Source organism: Drosophila persimilis, unplaced genomic scaffold (assembly GCF_003286085.1).
Source record: "Drosophila persimilis strain 14011-0111.01,24,50 unplaced genomic scaffold, DperRS2 tig00000686-arrow-arrow-pilon, whole genome shotgun sequence".
In the NCBI taxonomy this organism is placed as follows: Eukaryota; Metazoa; Arthropoda; class Insecta; order Diptera; family Drosophilidae; genus Drosophila; species Drosophila persimilis.
This window is the reverse complement of record NW_020825336.1, coordinates 109,615-128,908: the sequence shown is the minus strand read 5'-3', so window position 1 is coordinate 128,908 and position 19,294 is coordinate 109,615. Positions and strand designations below refer to the sequence as shown.

The window sequence follows — 19,294 nt, the reverse complement described above, 5'->3', positions numbered from 1 at the left end:
CAGGCGGCAGCAACGACGACGACGACGACGACGACGACGACTGCCGCATAATGAAAGCGAAAATTTAAATTTTTTGATACAATTTGCAATTTGGTTTTCCTCCTCCGTTTTTTTTTTCCTACTCCTACTCCATCATTCAGCGGGCGATCGGCGGCGGCGGTGGCGGCGGCCCGAGAGAGACTCCAGTCGACAACTCGACAAAGAAAACAATTCATCATGTTGTACATAGAGGAACCTTCCTCCAGTGGAGCTGCGGCTTCAATTTATGCGGCGCTTAAATCGATTGCTTTGCCACATTGCAGCAATTGGAGGAGGCTCTCCCTCTCCCTCGGGTGCCCCTCTGTGCCCCCCCAAACTATGTGCCGCGCGAGAGATCTCTCGTTGTTGTCGTTGAACCGTAAAACTCAAATATGAAGAAGGTGGAGGGGGTAGGGGAGGGGGAAATGGGTGCCCGGCTGGGGCAAGTGGGTGATGGTTGGCTGATGGTGATGCTTTGCGGGTGGACAGAGCCTGCGACGGCACTGGACTGGACTGCACTGCACTGCCGTTTGAGTGACCGCACGGACCGCGAGCCCGGCGAACCGCGAAGATTGGACCACGGAACAGGCTCTTGCTTCATTAAGCTATTCATCCATCCATCCATCCATCCATTCGATTCCATCCATTCGGTCCACTGCTCTGATCGTGTTGTTTTATTTCGCTCTTAAATCTGCCGCTAACTAGATGTCGCAATTGAAAGTGAGCTGTCAAATATTGTCTGTCCTGTCGTGTCCCCCGTCCCGTCCTGTCCTCTCCTGTCCTCTCCTGGCTGTGTGGGGGAGTCGAGTGGAGCATAGAGCCTCATTATAATGAAGGAAAGGATTTCAGATCGCTTGTGGCACTGCGGACTCCCGTTGCTGGTTGCTTCAAGGCGGAAGTGTGGCGGGTTTTGAGAAGAGAATCTCCTAAGGAGGGAGTTCTAAGGGAAGGTTTTCCGCCTTCCGAGAGGGATCTTCTCCTCGAAAAACCCAAAACTTTCCAAAGAACTATATGTATTCCCGTTAAGATAGAGCAAGCGCCAAAAATAACCGTCTTTGATCGAAGATTTCGCTCATTTATGAATCAAAGATCAAGTTCGGGCAAAGCCAAAGAGAATGGCCAGGCACTCGAAGGTGAGACGATCCTCAATCAAAGTTCAAGGTGTTGCCAATGCCAAGGACATGGTCGAAACGCAGTTCCGGCTTCGATTGAGGGGCCTTCTCGAAGAGGCACTCGAAAAAAGGCGCTGCTGGCGGCGGTGGTCATGTGCAAATTTAATTACTGACTCAATGGTCCGCTGGCACCGCTCCTAAGGCCTGCGGCTAGACAGCCAATCGACAAGACAAAAGGTTACAAGCCACAAAGGAGAGCCCTCGCGACTGCCAGACGATGCGAATACCCTGCAAAAAGTTAGATAGAAGTGGTTCCAAAAGTGAGACATTCTTGGGTGCTGTTTCAAGATACCTCTTCCCATTTGGAGACCACAGATCTGTGGGATTGTGGGGCAGCTGTCAGCTGGCAGCGCTGCTCATAATTGTTAATAATAATTTATGCTAATTTTATTTTTAGCACCTTTTCAGCTTACGCTTGGGTTTCACCGATTTATAATGTTTTCTGATTTGTAAGACAAACACCAAAGACCCCAAGGGGGCCCCAAAAGGGGGCTGCTGGCGAATTCTGTCTCTCGTTTGTTGGCGCTGGAATGTGGCCAGCACTTTTTGGCCAGAAGAAACGTGTTTTCTAACAAAGGCCGCGGCTTAATGGGTCGACAAATACAAGCCGGTAATAAATAAATAATAAAAGAAAATCCCCAAAAAAAAAAGATGTATCTGTGTGTGTGTGTGTGTGTATCTGTGTGTGCGACACTTGATCTGTGGCTGGGAATCGCCTCGGGAAGGATGGTGGCTGGTGGCTGGCGGATGGCATCGTGTATATGTGGGCGATGATCTCACCATCAGAGCCATTTAATTGGCTTCAAACCGAAGCCACGGGCCCTATGCGGCCACCATCTAGATACATATGTATCTGGGCGCTTTCTGTTGACCGAATTCGGAAGATGAATGTGCCACAGATGCATGGGGAGTGCGACTCGCCCCATCGTCAGGGCCATAAAAATCAAGTTATCTCGTAATTTGATTAAATTCGTAATTGTTTATGCAAATTTCACGCGCCTCTGACGCACAGACAAAAAAAAAGAAGATACACTGCCACTTAATTTCCATGGAAAATATGCACATGCGGAAACCCCCCCAATGCATTTTCATTTGCATTTGCATTAGAATTCTGATTGAATGGCATACATGGCGGCGCACCGTGCGCGCAATTATGGCTCTCACTGTCTCGCTGACATTTCCTAGACGGTGCCTCCCCCCCCTCTCCACACCGTTAAAGGTTCTCTTGGCCACAGGGTGCCCCGGGAGACTTTCAACCTCATCATTTCTAGATATTTTTTGAATTTTTAATTAACCCATTTATAGTCATTTGGACATCCGGCAATTCGGCCAATTCGTGGAGGAAATGACTACCAAATGCCGCTACTAAGATTGAAAAATCCCAAAAGCCACCAAAATGTATCTCATCTGGCATTGCGAAAAAAAAGGCACAAAGCAAAAATCATACAGTAAGCACTCGGATATGTTGTTCTTTGTCACGCGTCTCGATGGGAGCACCCCAAGTCCTATTGTATTCCTCCCAGATCTCGATTTAGGAGTCCCAAATCTCCTATGGAAGAGTTAAAGGGAGTGAAAAATGGCTTTAAACTTAAAGAAACTTAGGCTAAAAGTTCCGAGAGACCCCTGTAGTACCACAAAAAAGAAGCAGTTGCCGCCACACGGCTTACGGTTAATGGTAATGATATGACTCTGATGATGTTATTAGGAGCACTGCGAGACTCTCTGACGACAGCAGCAGCAGCAGATCGGAGAGCGGAGAGCAGCCTCAGACTCAGTCTCAGTCTAACTCGAGTTGTGTTTTTTTTCGGTACCCTCCTAATTGATTTTATAAGCAAGGTTTTTAATGCCGCTTCTCTGTTTTTGTCGTTTCAGGTGCGCAAAGTCTCCAAACTCTCCGAAAGCTCTCTCGCTCCGAACGTGTGCGAAATGCTGCCCAGAGCAGCAGCAGCAGCAGCAGCAGCAGAGACGGCGGCAGCAGCAGCAGCGACGAATGCAAATGCAAATGCCACTTGCGCAGCCGAAACGGCGCTCGTGTTCGGGCTCGTGCTCGTGCTCGTGCTCGTGTGAGTGTGGAGGTCGGTCGGCTTGCTGGCTAGTCGGCTGGTCGGCTGGTCGGCTGGCGCCGCGAGTGGAGTCTGTTTTTGTCGCTTGATTCGTACGGTTCGTGTCCGCTCTGCTGCCTCGCAAGCAAACATTTTTTTCTTGCGCGGAGTGCCCTGCGCGCATGCGTCGCGTTCGAAGCTGTGTGATTGTCGAAAAGTAAACGCCGCCAGTCAAATGTGTCTCTAAAAAATAAACGCCCCCCCCCCCCAAAGGAGCCAAAGAACCACAAATTTCCAGATCAAAAAGTGTGCGCAAAGAAAACACGCAAAACTTCCAAGTTTTACTCTTTTTTTTTGTTGTTAAGTTCAATGCGAATACGGGTTTCGTTCTTATCGCGCATTCGACGGCGTTCGAGTTCGAGTTCGCGTCTTGTCTGGCTCTTTCGTTCCCTCCGCTTGGCTCTTTTTTTTATGCCTTTTTTTTCTCCACCATGCCTGTGCTCTTCTGACCATTAAAAGTGACGCTCTCCTCGCCCCGTAATGGACCTTTGAAACAGACACACACACAAACGCACTCCTCCGCCGCCGTCGCTTCCTCCACCCGGCCCGCCCCAGAGGCCTTCGCTTCGACGTTGCGTTTCGCGTTATTTTTAGACGATAAAAAAGATTGGAAAAAGCAAAGCCCAAACCCCCACCCCCCAACGCCGCAGGAGGAGAAGAACAGAAACAGAAACAGCAACACAAACAGCCACGAAATGGGCACCAAATCACCCGGTGGTCCACAGCGTTGTCGTCTGATCTTGCAACGCTGCCTGGCCATACAGCTGACCAAGCCGGGGCACACGGCCCCCGAGGACTTTTGGATGTACGACTCGGGATATATGATATTTCAGGTGAGTTTTTCGGAAGGGAACGACGCTAGGTGGGAACTGGTTTTCTTTTTTTTTTTTTTTGCAAAAACGAGAGGAGGAACTGGTTCCAGGCTGGGGCCACAAAAAAGTGCGTGAGGATGAGCCAGAAGCCAGAGCCAGAGAGGGAGAGGGATAGAGAGAGGGCGAGGGCGAGGCGGCAGTGGAGTATGACTCCCTCGGCTCAAGGTCGCTTGGGGTGTACGCAAGCTCCTTTCTCTCTGTGTGTGTGTGTGTGTGTGCCCGCTTCCCATGACAATAAATGGCTCGGAACGGTGCTTCATCCAGACTAGACCTACCAGCCCCCACCTCCCCCTCCCCCCTCAAGGGGGGATTGCATTTGGGACTTCTTTGCGACTTTTGTTATTAATGGAAGAAGTTTTGCCAATTTCGGCCAGGAAGTAGCCCAAACCCCCCCCCAACCCCACCACCACAAAAAATACCTTTCAATAAATAATGGGTTCATGGAACTCCATCGGTATCTGAGAACACGTTTGGTGGCAACAACAAAAAAAAAACACACAAAAAAAAGAATTAAAATTTTAAATGAATTTTTCTGTCCTTTTGTTTGGTGGCTCGATGCTTCCGATGTTACCCCTCGAAAAGTGACGTCACAATCCGGCGGAACAAGTTCAAGTTGAAAAGTGTTAATTGATGTGCCACAAATGAGTGGAGTTGAAGGTTGAACACAGAATCACTGCTCGGGCGGATCCACAGATCCCCCTTGAAAGGCCCCACACCCTTCGCACCTTAAGCCCTACAGAATCACTTGATGCCCCTCACAATTGCTGGCTAATTTCCATTTAATTGAACAAAAACACACAAAAAAAAGGTTTTTTTTTTTGTTTTTTCTTGTACTTCAAAAGACAAAGCCGCAGTTTTTTGAGTGTGTTTTTTTTTTGCATTTTAGTTTGCATTTTGCATACATAAAAAGTGTCGCATAAAACATTCCCCTGTGGCCTGCTGTTGCCTGCCTTTTCATGCCTCGCATAAATTACGAGACAATTGTCGTCGTCGTCGTCGGAGTTCCGTTTTTGGTGGAGTGGGGGGGGAGCCGAAACTGAGTTTCCGACTGGGCTAATTAATAATACGTGCCCCAGCGCTGGGGCATGGCCGCAGATAAGAACCGAATGAAGCGTGCCCTGAATAGCCATTCCCATGGAGGAAGAGATGATAATTTAGGGCCGTACAGCAATTTGGGGCAGTCCAAGAAAAGTTCTTCAATGAATGGAGGGAATGGTGACGGTGGGGGGGGGGGAATGAATCAACCGTTGAGTGATGCTAAAAGGGGGGCACGGAAAGGGTAGGGGGGTAAGAATTCCGGTCGTTGATATTTGATTTGTAATATTCTGGAAATGGAAGCTCAATGAAGTGTGAATTATGCGGATTGAGAGGTGGTGCCACTGGCAGTGGCAGTGGCGGTGGCATGCCCCGAGAAGGGGCAGCCCAGAGACCATATCGAAAGATGTGTGCAAGAGTTTCCGGTGCGGCGCAACTTTTAGGGCGTGCCATAACGGAAGACTTGCTTCACAGATTCGGTGGGGGTTGGGCGGGGGGCGTGGGGGAGTGGCAACGCTTGTGAAACCTTGAGAAAAACTTGCAGGAAATACTAAAGAAAAACAATGGTTTATATGGATGTTATATTCATTTAAATAAACCCCATAAAATATTAAAACAAAGACGAATCGTACAGCCCTGGGCTCGCTGGTCTCTCTGGGTATTATATAACTGGTGGAGAGCATCATGTCACGTCACGCAGAGGAGGGAAAGGACCTCTGAACTATGGGAACTCAACGGGGAATAAAAAGAGAGAGAGAGAGAGAGGGATAGATAGAAAGATATATATGTACACATATGGATAGATAGAGATAGGATAGGATAAATTGATAGATGGATGGATAGATAGAGATAGGATAGTATAAATTGATAGATGGATGGATAGATAGAAAGATCGATAGATAGATAAATAGATAGATGGATAGATATATAGATAGAAAGATAGATAGATAGACAGATACATATATAGATAGATATATATATAGATAGATAGATAGATAGATAGATAAATAGATAGATAGATAAATAGATAGATGGATAGATAGATAGGTAGAGAGATAAAGAGATAGATAGATACATAGAATGATAGATATACATATGGATAGATAGAAAGATAGAAAGAATGAAAGATAGATAGATAGATAGACAGATAGATAGATAGAAAGATAGATAGATAGATAGAAAAATGGATAGATAGATAGATGGATAGATAGATAGATATAGATAGATAGATATATATAGATATAGATAGATAGATAGATAGAGGGCTAAATAGATAGATCTTTCTATACTCCAAAAAATAAAGATAGGTAAAGTCCGACAGATCCTCAATCCAGAGACTCAACGGAAATCCTCTCAAAGGAAACCCCTCTGGGAGAAAAGTTCTCGGAGGAAATTCCCTTTTCGAAGACAGGAAAAAGTGACCTCCAGCACAGCTCCCCGAAGACCTTCGATAACCAGACCTTCCGCAGTCCGCTGCCTGCTGTCCAGTTAGGGATCTCCAAAGACTTCCTTCTCCCATACATCGCATATCTTTATAGGCCACAGACAACCCCATGTACGGAAACTTGTTTGAATATCTAATTAGAAAGAAACGACAGATCCGCTGAAAGCCCGCAAATCCCCCACCGAAATCCCATTAAAGTTTTGCAAAAGCAACACCAAAAGCAAAAGCAAAAGCTCTAAATGTCACTCAGTGGCGGGGGTAAAAACTGATTTAAGACCAAGTCCTACCACCTCCCCCCCGTCCCCCGTCCCCTTCCCCGTCCCAGAGTCGATTTTCAGGGCATTTAAAATGTGTTTTTATTATTTTGTGCAAATTTGTCAGGGGACACGGCGTGGCGACTCAACGACTAAGCGACTAAGCGACTCTCGAGTCTCCAGTCTCGACTCCAACTCTGATCTCGAGCTCAGGCCCGGAGCTGATCTCTGAACCGCTTTCAGACCGTGTTTAGTGTTTGCCTGCACGCAAATGACTTCACCTAAAACAAAAACAAAAACAAAACACATCAATTTTAGTCGATTTTCCCCTCTGCCCCCCCCTATACCCCCTCTGCCCCCGCGAGGCTTGAGCCAAATTAATAAGCTTGCAACAAGTTTGTTTGTGAAATAGCTCAAACGGATGCGAAATGATTACGTCATGGGCGGGAGGGGGGTGGAGGGGGGATGGATGTGGGGCAGGTGTGGGAGCCATAGACGCCTGAGAACCGCAGCTCCATAAACAAAACACAGAGAGAACTGGCTCTGAGGGGGGCGCAGGGCGGGTCTCGGGCGAGTATCTCATGCGAAATGGAAAGTTTTTGTTGGGGCCAGAACGAAGGCAAACCTGTGTGTGGGGCGGGGCACGGGTGGAAGGACTGGGAAAAGGGGAAATCGAAGATTTGCTAGAGCCAAAACTCATACGAAATCTTTTAAATGGAATCTTTTATATGCTGGGGCACAAGTAGGGCCTCCCCCGGTGAAACGTCTCCTCAAAATGGAACTAAATGGAAACCTTTTTAGGGGGTAAAATGGCACCCGAAGAAGTCTCTAAAGAATCTGAAGAAAATATTAAGAGATTCCCCGAGGAGCAGAGCGGTTCTTGCGGAAGTTCCACTGTTCCGCGCTCATTCGAAAGGCGGCTCTTTTGTATCTTTTGTTCTGGTGGCTGGAGCAAGTGCAACTGCAACTTCCAGCCGATTGGGGCAATCAAAAGTGGAGCGGCGGTAAGACGGGGGCCACAGCCAATTGGCTTTATGGGATTTATCGAACGAGAGAGGGAGAGAAAAGAAAAGAGAGATTTCAATTGTTGTGCCCCGTGCCCCGTGCCCCGTGCCGCTTCATCATCTTCAATTGCTTTGATTGAGATTGAATCGATCGAATGGTGCAACATTTAAACGCAAATTTACTTAAGTTTTGAGCCGGGCTGATAGGGGGGGAAAGGGGGAAGGGGGAGGGGGGCAAAAGTGTGTCTCTAATTGATTGTCGGCATGCGGAGCGCCTGGCGATTGATTTGATGGCAATCATCATCATTGATGGACTAATTTGATTGACAAACATTGAGGCAATTGTTTGCCTTCCACTCCCCTCCCCCCCAGCCGTAGGCTCTGGGGCGACAAGGTCGTCCCCCTTCCCCGCCCCTGAGCCGCAGAGTGGCCGAAAATGGAAGTTGAGGAGACACTTGGAGACCCGCTTTTGCTTTTGCTGCTGTTTTCGGTCAGGCCAGGCGACACGACGCTGAAGAAAACAAAAAAGTCAAACCTGGCAGCCACGTAAGTACTTTTTTGGGGCCTCTCTTTGTGCCACAGATCTCGTTTGTTGGAAGTAAAACTTGCAACTGGCTGCTAAGCCACACTGGGAGAGAGGGAGAGTGGCAATAGCCCTGCAAACGGAGAGAGAGAGAGACACAGTGGGGGTGGCCTCTCGTTGAGCTAAGCCACACTGGGAGAGAGGGAGAGTGGCAATAGCCCTGGAAAGCGAGAGACAGGGAGCGAGACAGAGAGTGACACAGTGGGGATGGCCTCTCTTTGAGCTAAGGCACACTGGGAGAGAGGGAGAGTGGCAACAGCCCTGCAATCGGAGAGAGAGAGAGACAGAGAGAGAGAGACACAGTGGGGAGGGCCTCTCTTTGAGCTAAGCCACACTGGGAGAGAGTTAGAAAGGGCGCAAGCGGTAGGCGGAATTGAAACAATTACCGGATGATTATTATGGGAACACTCGTATTCCCCTACGGGACTTTCGATTCCGGTTCCCACACGAAATGATTAATGCCTCTCTCTCTCTCCCACTGCGGCTTAGCATTGCAGCGGGAGCGGTTTTCAGGGTCAAGCAGTTAACTAATTACCGATATGTGCTCGTAACGATGCGATTTAACGATGTGCCAAATGATGCACTCCAAATGAGCCTCAAAATTGAGTGATTAAAATCTTTGCCCCCCCGTGCCCCCCCCGGGAACAGTCGCGGGATCTCACGGGGAATTTCTCATTAGCAGCCCTGACAGCGGGCCGTTGCGTGATCTACGGGATTGATTGAATGACAAGCTCCCTGATGGAATACGGAAATGTAATCCATATATAAATTGCGTGCTAAATGCTGCCAGGGGCAGTCCGGGGGGGAGGGGGGCTCCAACTGAATGACAGACACCAGAGACGAGTACAAAGGGCTCCGTCGCCCCAGCCCGTCCCCAAATAACATTTCAGCAAGTGCCAGCGAAGCTTCAACGCCGAAACACAAAAGGCAGCTACACAACAAAGCCTTTGGCCCGCCCCCCCCCGTCCGTCCGTCTACTACAGGTGCAGGTGGAGCGGGGAGCGGGGGCGCCACACTTGATTCTGTTCCCACAGACAAGCCCCTGAGCCCGGCCATCTCTAATAGACTTTTCACGCTTTGGTTTTGAAATTGAGGTGCTGATTTTTTCCAGCTGATATCCGTGGGCATATTCCGGCGATATTCGCACCGGATAAGGGGCCAAAGCCGGGCAGGAGCCAACGATGGAGAGAGGAGGAGAGAGGCAGTACGAGCACAAATAGGGGTAGGAATGGGCAGGGAAGAGAGCAGAGAAAGGAATCCGAACGCAAGCCCGTCGCTGCTAAGCCGCACTGGGAGAGAGCGGGAGAGAGAGAGAGACAAATAGAGAGTGCGAGTGGTGCGGCACGTTTGCTGCTAAGCCGCACTGGGAGAGAGGGAACGAAAAGGACGCGTTTCCGCCCAAATAATGGGTATCCTTTAGTCGAGTCCCAACGAATGTCCTGGCCTGCTTTTTTGCACCGATTTCGTTTTACGTTTTATTTTATGGCAAAGTTTTTGCAATTGCAAAACTTTTGTCCCCCCCTCCCCCCCCCCAACCCCCTCCGCCCTTGCCGATGGGGAGGCAGGGCACTATTTATGCGAAAGAGTTGAAAGGACTTTTGCCCGGAGTTTTTTCCCAGTTGAAAGTCAGTTTTTGCGAGAGAATTTCGGGGATATTTGTAATTAATTTTGTGGCAAAAATATCCGACCGCAGTGGGGCTGCCAAATGGCGAGACAGATGCGATTCCTAGCCATGATTCGGGGACACTATCCGTGGGATCTCCCATGCCATGCCAGGCCATCCCCTGCCACCCCTTGCCATCCCTTGCCATCCCCTGCCATCCCTCTTGTTGTGCACTATTTTGTTGGCAGTCAGGACTCCTGCCAGAATTTGTTGACGGGGCGGGGGGCGGGCGGTCGGGGGGTGGGGAGAAACTAATAAAACAAATCGCATGTTTAGCCAAAAAGAGTAGATTTCTGGTCATTGAACCGACCGGGCCATCCTGGCAACCATCCCCTCGATATATCTGACCAAAGTCATGGCTCGTGCCACCCCCCGACCCCCGCACCCCTCGCCAAAGTCGAAGAAACGCCTTCGAAGGGAGAGAAAGTGGGCGTTGGTCCTGCAATTTGTGTCCTTATCAGCGATGGTTGCGCATTGATTGGACTTTTCCGCCTTGTGCTCGGACTCTCATCCCCAGAGGCCATTGATCCAGGGCTGCCGGCCAGTGCCAGGACACCCACTTGACCAGACAAATAAACAATGATGACAGGACAACACAGGGATAGGGATACGAGTAAGGGCTACGATACGTTGCCTTTGAGGTAATGACACAAATAGAGAGCCCAGGCATCAACGAGGATATCGTAGGGAGGGCGCTTCTGGCGATACGAGGCGCCACGTCGTCACCGCGTCTGCTCTCTTTCGAGGACCATCCGTTGGTCGGTGAAGCGTTGGCTCTCAGAGGAGTGGGGAGGGAAGAGGGGATGGACAGTAGCCCCTCATTTGTCTCAAGAGAGGCACATAATTTGTCTCCACCTTCACATTCAGAGGAGAAGAGCGACGAAGCGACAAAGCGACACAGCGACAAAGCGACACAGCTCGAAATGTCGAAATGAAATGTCTACCTGCGAAATGATTTCATTTTCGGACGGACGGACGGCAGCCGGACGGACGGCACCCGGACTCGCTTCTCATTTGGCGAACAGTAAATGCCGCTTTTAAAGTCAAATGAAGGGTCGAGAGCGGAGCGGCAGGCAAAAGTGGCAGCAACAATAATGCCAAAAGAGGGGCCGAAGAGGGGCAAAGCCAAAAAACGTTTTGACTTGTGCTCAAGAGCAGCGACTGAGCGACTGTGGAGCTGTGGGGCTGTGGGGCTGTGCAACCTGATGTTCGTTAGTGGAAAGGTCAAGGATTATTATACTTCATCATAACTCTATTAAGCTCCAAAGTCCGCAACAGCAGCTTACTGTCTTACTGCCTGCCACATGCCGCATGCCCCCCACTGCCCCCCCTGTCGCTCTGCCTTCAGTGAGCATTTGTTTGTAGATTGTTATTATCTTTTTATGCGGCACACACGAGAGATCTACAAAGAGGCAGAGGCAGAGGCAGTGGCAGGCCTCATACGTGTGTATCCACTCCACTCCTCCCCTCCCCTTCCCACCCCTCCCCTCCCCACCCCACAGGCCGCACTGCGACTCTGGTGATAGTTTCGTCTTTTTTTTTTTTGTGGGAGTTTTACTGTTTAGTTTTCTATTACACGAAATTGAGTAAAAGTCCCAAAACGAAAGCCGCCCCACGAAAGGCAGACAGACGGTGGGGGCGGGGGGAGGGGGAGGGGAGAGGCAGAGGCGGCCCGAGGCAAAGAAACGACAGCTTTCGGTGCGGCAAGCATTTGATTTGATTATTGAAGAGTTTTTGCATTAACTTCCAAGAAACGAGATCGAAAAGAGAGACGGAGAGACGGAGAGAGAGAGAGTGCTCTTTAGCCTACCCCTCCCCCTCCCCCTTGATGGGTGCTTCCCTGTTCCGCTTTGATCGATGGATGCCTCTGTCGCTGTCTCTGTCGCTGTCTCTGTCTTTGGCATTTTGTGTCGTGTCTGTAGGAATGATGCGGCACAAATTCCAGGGACTGGGTGCGAGGGGGAGGGGGAGGAGTGCAGAGCTAAACAAAGAGAAAATGCAACAGCAATACCGCAAGCAGAGCGCTCTGCGCCATGCTCACCGTTTCGTTGCTCTCTCGGCAAAGGCCGCCTCGCTCTCGGAAGGAACGCAGCGCGAGCCGGAGAGAGAGAGGGAGAGTGCAGAGCGAGAGCTTGGCAACTTTATCAGAACTTCAGGTCCAGCAGGTACAAAGCTCAAAACGAACTGCCGCTCTCTCTCGCTCTCGCTCTCCAGCCTCTGCTGGTTTGACACTTACTCCCGCCACTGCAATGAACCACCACTGGATGAGCCAGCAGAGAAGAGAAGTAAGTGTCATGCCAGCTCAAAAGATAAGCCGACGGCTTTACACGCCGCTCTGCTATTCAGCTTAGGCTCGTATGACACTCGCATGCCGCCAGCTCTGCACCCATGGACGACGAGCAGCTGATGTCATACGAGCATCGATAATAGACGGGCAGAAACTTCTTGGACTTTTGTTGCGCCACCTGGCGACGACGACGGGACTTGCAATGACGAGTTAATTTCTTCGCCTTCTCATGCATTAATTGAGTGGCCCCAGGGCGCAGGTAACAGGGAGGGAGGGAAGGAGGGAGGGGGAGACTTATATAAGAGTGGACGGGCACTGGCACGGGCCTCTGTCGCCTGAGATCCCCTGAGGAGTGACCACCGCAAATGGCAAATGGAAAATGGCTGCCCGGGCGCTTAGATTTTTCATAGCCCTGCCATCGGATGGCATCCTTCCCATCCGTCCATCGGCGAAAAGGTCAGATCTTCAAACTGGATGAATGTTCATTAGCGACACAGAAAGCCACAAAGCGTGAAACTCCGGCGGCTACAGATGCAGATGCAGAGAAAGAGAGAGAGACGGAGAGGGGGAGAGGTGGAGAGGGAGTGGGAGTGGGAGAGAGATCTGCACTTTAGACCCAAAAGTTGCATTTCCTCCCACTCCCCACTCCCCACACCCCACTCACACTCTGTGGCCTCTTTGTGGCCTCCTCCTACCCCCCTCCCCCCTTCTCCGTCTCCCTCTCCTGGCCATTGTCCGCTTTGGGCACTGCTTTGACTCTCGACCCTTTTTGTCCGTGTTTACATCAAAAACGTGCCTCAAGTGTTCCTGTCACTGCACAAATTGGACATTTATTTGTTGCCCCATCGACAGTGCCCTTTCCCCTCCCCACTTCCCCCTTACCCCTTACCCCCCGTTGCCATTTCCATGGAAGAACGTGTTAAGGATTTCGATATGGACCTGAGAGTGGGAATGGGAATGAGGGAATGGGAACGTGTACCCCAAGAAATGCTTCAACGGCGAGATGCAATGAGGCAGCGGATTTTGTGGCGCCACCCCTCGTATGCCTCATAGCCGGCATTGAGGAGGGGCGTGTCGTCGATCCGCTTTGGCTAATTGATGGTTTTGCCGGGCAGCCAGGCAGCCAGGCAGCGGCTGCACTCCGCCCACAGATGGATAGCTCACTCCTTGAGCAGACACTCTGCCACTTGCCACACAATTATGCCACTCGCTGCACTGCAATTTGTCAATTAGCTGATGAGGAGATGCTGTGGATGCCGTGGATGCTGGGGATGCCGTGGATACCCGCCCCTTCTAATGAATCCTCCTCTCTCTCTCTCTCTGTTTCCTCTGCAGAACTTCCTGGCGGCCAATGCTCAGTGCTGGTGGAACGGACCTCTGACGGCGGCGACACGCGCCCTCAAATACGCCGGACATGTGGCACCCGGAATGCTGCTGGTCACCGCCGAGCCCTGCGCCCTGGAGGTGCTGCGCGGCGCCTTTGCGCGGAGCGTCCTCAAGCCGCCGGCCACTTATATGATCAGCTCTGTGGGTGAGTTATAGTCGTAGTCGTAGGCGTAGCTATCCTAGCGATACATTTCGAACGGAAACGAACAAAAAAGGTGAACCCTTGAACCCCCAGTTTCGGCGTAGAACATTCCATTCAAAATTAGCTTGAAGCCGCGTAGAAATCGAAGCCATGGCCGGATGCAGTGGTGGAGGAGGCAAGTATCCTGCAGCGTCTCAGTGGAAGGAGCGAAGGAGCCAGTTCTCCGGCTACCGTCGAGCAGGAGGAGGACCAGAAGGAGGAACCCAGCCCCACGACGTGTCGATGTCGATGTCGGTGGAGGATCTGTGCCGCCGCGCGGACAACGTGGCCAATCAGGAGGACTTCGAGCGCTGGAAGGACATTGTGAAGGTGCGCTGGACCATGTACGAGGAGCAGCGGAAGTACAACAGGCGCCGCCAGTCCATGCCTGCGGGCCGCGATGCCACCATCTGGGGCATCCTGTCGATGGTGCAGCAGGAGCTGGAGGAGAAGCTGCAGATGAAGAAGATGCTGGGCAGCTGCCGGCGATTCCCCTCGCCCATGGCCCTCATGGACAGCGATCGGCTGGCGGACGGGCAGCTCCAGGAGCTCGAGGTGGTGCGCGACGTACTCTGTGGCACGGATGAGGTCAGGCCCGAGAAAAAGCACCAGCCAGAGCCCGTCGTCGTGGAGCTGCAGAACAAACCCCTGGCATACCGCCCCAAGGCTGAGATCAAATGGCGGCCCCTCACACTGCCAGAGTCCTTGAAGCGCTACTTGGCGGAGGAGCCGAAGCCCATCGGGGAGGACATGCAGCAGCAGCAGCCGAAGGCGGAACCCACGACGCCCTGCTTCAGTCCCAGTGATCCTTCGGAGAAGAGCCACAGGAGAGCCGACCCTCTGCCTGGCTTTCTGCAGAAGTTCAACGAGATTCGGAGGGGCAACCAGTCGGGGCTGCTGGTGCCGGCCAATGCCTTGCTGCAGCTCGCCGAGGAGCTGTCGCAGAATGCCACCTGGACTGCACCCGACTGGACTGCACTCCCCCTGGGGGAGGAAAGAGGCATGCCCCAGCGTAGCCGCCCCCACCGCATCACCGATGACCCTGACTACGCGCAGTACGATCCCCTGCTGCTCTACGTGAACGAGAAGTTCCACCTGGACGCCGGGTCCGCGATGGACGTCTCCGCTCGAGGCGAGGACAGCCCTGCCAGCTTTTACAGCGCCTTGGATGTGTCCGAGCCGGACTCGGACGCGGAGACGGAAGCCCTTCTTGGATATTGCCCGTTGTGCAACAAGCGGCACATGCGTTTGCCGCCATTCTGAGCCCCCCCTCCCCGCCCACAGGCTACGAGGCGAAAATAAAGCAAAGGTGCAGGTAGCCTCTCGTCTATGGGGTCCCAGCCCCCACCCCCGCACTGCACCTCGTCAAATATTGATGCCTGCCGCTGTCTGGGTCCGCGGTGCCTCGTTAGCTGTCAATTAAGTGGACACCTGTGCAGTTAATGCAATGCTGCCACCGCCACCGCCACCGCCAGTGCCACTGCCACTGCCACACTGGGCGCATGTCCTCCCCTCAGTCCCCAATCCCCAATCCCCATTTCACACTTTCACAGTCCTGTTCCGAGGCTGTGGCCAAAAAATCGCCGCAGCTCTGCTGCGATTTGATAAATGGACAGCCCGGCCGGCCGGCACAGAGATCGCAGCCGTAGTCGTCGGCCTTTGGCGAACTCTGTTTCGGGAATTAATAAGTTTCGATTTGTGGCTGCCACTCGTGGCCATATATAATCCGGCCACAAGGGGGCGCTCCATTTGGCCTTTGTCGGCCGTGGCATGGCATTCATTCAATTGAGGAAATATTGCTGCTGTCTGCCCAAACAAAGAGGCGCACTCAAACACCGCACGGGGGCACAGACGCCAGTGGAGTGGAGTGGAATGGAATGGAGTGTTGCAACTGTGTGTGGCAGGCAGAATCCGCTGCACTGCATGTTTGCTAATTAACATCTGCAATGGCGTAGAACCCATTAACTATTAATTACCATAAACATGACAATTCCATCCGCAAACAAGAGGCGGCCAGGCCTCGTGGGACACACACACACGCATGCACATGCGAGCATGTGTGCAGTGGATGCCACATTATGCACTCGGAATGCATTTCGGACACTCCAATATGCCGCAATTCTCCATGAAACAGCTTTAACTGCTTGCAAGCCTCCGGTAAGCAGTTGAACTACTTTGTAGCTGCATATGTTGCTAAACAGTGGGTCCAGGAATTGCATGGAATGCTTCAAGCTCCTCTCCACACACATTTTGGCAACAGGCGTACAGCAAGATGTTGCTAAACATCACAACAAATAAAAGCCCACCAAGCGGGCGAGCTTTGGATTCTTGAACTTTTGCAGCTTTAATTGCAATTAAAAAATAAAAATACCCCCCTCTTCTTTGGCCAAATCAAAAACCAACGGTACAAAAAGCACTGGGCATGGTGTGACATTAAATTAAATGTATTTTTATTGACTGGCGGCAGGTTGTTATTTGCGAATTAAAATTTAATCGTAAGAGGGGCTAAACACCGTCGGGGTTTCACTTAACAAGCAGTCCCAACATACAGGATCTTGAACTGCCCTTCAGCCCTAGCAAGCAGTTACCAAAAGCAAGGCACAAGAATGTTGCTAGCCCGGCACCGGCACCGTCACCAGCAACAAATGGCAAAGTAAACCGAAGAAAAGTGGGGAAATAAAAGCAGCAATAACTATGGCAATGGCAATAACTATTGCAATAACAATAGCAACAAAAGAAGTAACAAAATAAATAACACATTGCATGGAAAACAATCAATCAGGCGGCAATTTCTCGCTCAATTAGACAACAAACATGCCAAATAAGCAACAGCAACAAAAACAACAAATGAAACGAAAGAAACTGAAGAGCAAATTAAATTCAGTTTCGTGTTAAAGAGCCAAGTGGTGTGGAGGGGGAGTGCAGTGTGCAGTGTGCAGTGGCGAGGGGGGAGGGGGAGTGGGGAGTGAAGATTGCCCCTGCTGCCAATTTGACAACGGAATATCACTAAAGTGAAGGAAGCAAGCAGTGGAGTGGAGTGGAGTGTGGAGTGGAGTGGTGGGAAACAGAGAAGGCAGTGAAGAAACAGACAAATGGCAAATGCAAAATAGCTGGAAAGCGAGAAAATTATACAGTTCCCAGTTGGAAAAAAGAGACAGAGAGAGAGTGCTGTCGGTCTGATTGCCGAGTGAAAAATAAAGAGCCGCAAATCAATTTCATCACGATTTCTCGTCGATCGCCCGTCGTCCGTCGTCCGCCGGAGATGTTGCTGAAAGTGAAATGTGGCCATGACAGTGCCGCGGCTCCCGGCTCTGGCAATCCGTCCGTCTGATAATTGTAACTTAATATTCGAAGCCATTAACAAATCGCTAATCTGTAGAAATCAGAAACCACAACAGCGACAGAGCGGCCCGAAGCCCAGCAGCATGTTGCCACACACGCATATGAGTCCCAGACACATGCTGCTCTTCAAAGGTACTGCAAAGCAGTGGAGCAGTACTGCCGTTAGAAGTTTCGAGGCAATTTCTGGAAGAAGGTCAACAAACTGGCTCTCCCCGGCGCGGTGTGTGTGTGTGGGGGGGTGTGGGAGGTGGAAATTCTTCAAAGCGTAACCAAGTTCGCAAAAAGAAAATACCGAAGAAAGATCAAAAGGCAAGAGTCACTGTCATTGAGGTATGTCTGTCTTTGCAAGTTCATCTTCTCAATCGCATGGTCGCTTGAGCACAAACATCGCCCCCCACCACCCACCGCCCATCAAAAGAGCGTTACCAAAGCGATTATTGTAATTCTATTGTTCTCCTTCTCCGCTCCAAGCCACGTTCCTTCGTTCCCTTTCGTCATCTTCTGGCTGGTCACACTGATTACTCCACCCCCCACCCACAACCCCGTAATGAGGTCAACCCCACTTTGATTTAAAGTTTTTTTGGTTACGCTCGGCAGATTTTTCGCTCATTTCGATGGGAAAGTGTTCCGTTCTCACTGCAAAGAGGAGTCGCCTTTCAGCGCCATTGTGGGAGACGGAGAGTAATCAGAGGAAACGACACGAGTGCAGGGCTAATACGCACCAAAGATGGCAGACCATTTGGCCAAAAAGGCGACACGATTCCGGGCCCATTCCCATCGTCAAGCCGGGTTCAGGTCCGCTAACCCCAAACTCATTGACCTTTAACACAGCGCAGGCAACAGAGGCAGCCAAAAAGTGTCGCCGCTGCGAATACCCTTGGCCGGGAGGGTATTACGCTTTTGGGTGGACTTGAGGCAGGATGCCAGCCTCCCCGAAAGGCACAGGGTATGTGCCACTGTCCGACTCTCTTGGCTTTGCTGGCATTTTGTTGGTGTTGCAACCACGTAAATGTCAATTTGCATTTCGTTTGCTGTGCCACCGAACCGCCGTCGCGTCGTGAGGCGTTGCATAAACAGCAGCAGCAGCAGCAGCACTCGGGGGAGGGGCAGCCGCAGCACCTCCGCGAGAGGGAGACCTTGTTTTCAATTTGCTGCTGATCTGCAAAATATTTTTATTAACAGACGGAAACAATTAGCGTCGCCGGCCCCCGACGCAAACGCAGCGACAGGCGTATCTGTTTTCCTGCCACTGCCACTGCCACAGCCACAGCCACAGCGACTGCGTGGCCTTTGCCTCCTGCCTCCCTGCCGCCTGCCTCCTGCTGGAGCCCCAAAGAGAAAAGGAAAAACTTAAATGGGAAATTGAAAACGCGCAGAAAACGTTTCAGACACAAAATCGTGATTGCCTTCGTTTTGGCCGCTAGACATTTTTGTTGTTGTTTTGTGCTCTACATGGCATGGGGGGGTGGCAAGGGGGGGAGGGGCAGGGGGGCGGGGGGGCGGTTGACTTCTTATGTAAAATGGCATTCCAGGGAAAGCTGCAAATGTGGCAAGGGATCGAGAGGGAAAGAGCAGCTCGCGCTGTGCCACAGAGAGAGAGAGAGAGGGATGGAGAATCCTCCTCAGAACAAAGCCCCCCACTGGGGGGGGGAGGGGCATGCACAGGCGGGGGGCGGGGGCCAGAGTGAAAATGAAAACGAAAGCCCACCGATGACAAACTTCTGCCATAAGCGGGTAAAACTTTCAGCTATTTCGAGGCTCCTCATCTGCATCTTTGCCCCCATCCCCCTCCCTCCCCTCCCCCCACCCCATGGAGTGGGGAGAAGCGAGGCCTGTAAATGATAATAAATATGGAAAAGACGTGAAAACGATTGCCGCGATTTTCCCACCAACGCTTTAGATGGTGTCCGTCCGCCCCTCCGCCGCCCCTCCGCCGCCCCGCCGCCGCCCC

General features: G+C 51.4%; 2 protein-coding genes across 2 annotated transcripts in view; both read left to right on the top strand.

Annotated features, from left to right (window-relative positions):
* LOC6604006 overlaps positions 1-19,294 on the top strand; it is a 56,934-nt gene that overhangs the window by 30,231 nt on the left and 7,409 nt on the right. Inside the window, exons 2-3 of the mRNA XM_026991746.1 lie at positions 3,063-4,125; positions 13,770-13,965. Coding sequence (XP_026847547.1) covers positions 3,988-4,125; positions 13,770-13,965 — 334 coding nt within the window. The 5' untranslated portion in view covers positions 3,063-3,987. The remainder of the gene's footprint in view (positions 1-3,062; positions 4,126-13,769; positions 13,966-19,294) is intronic.
* Positions 13,993-15,356, top strand: LOC113566390. The gene has a single exon (XM_026991745.1). It carries the CDS (start codon positions 14,113-14,115, stop codon positions 15,262-15,264), a length of 1,152 nt encoding a protein of 383 aa, XP_026847546.1. The 5' UTR covers positions 13,993-14,112; the 3' UTR covers positions 15,265-15,356.

Coding starts and splice junctions, on each gene's coding strand:
- LOC113566390 (XM_026991745.1), top strand. CDS start 14,113: ATGGCCGGATGCAGTGGTGGAGGAGGCAAGTATCCTGCAGCGTCTCAG.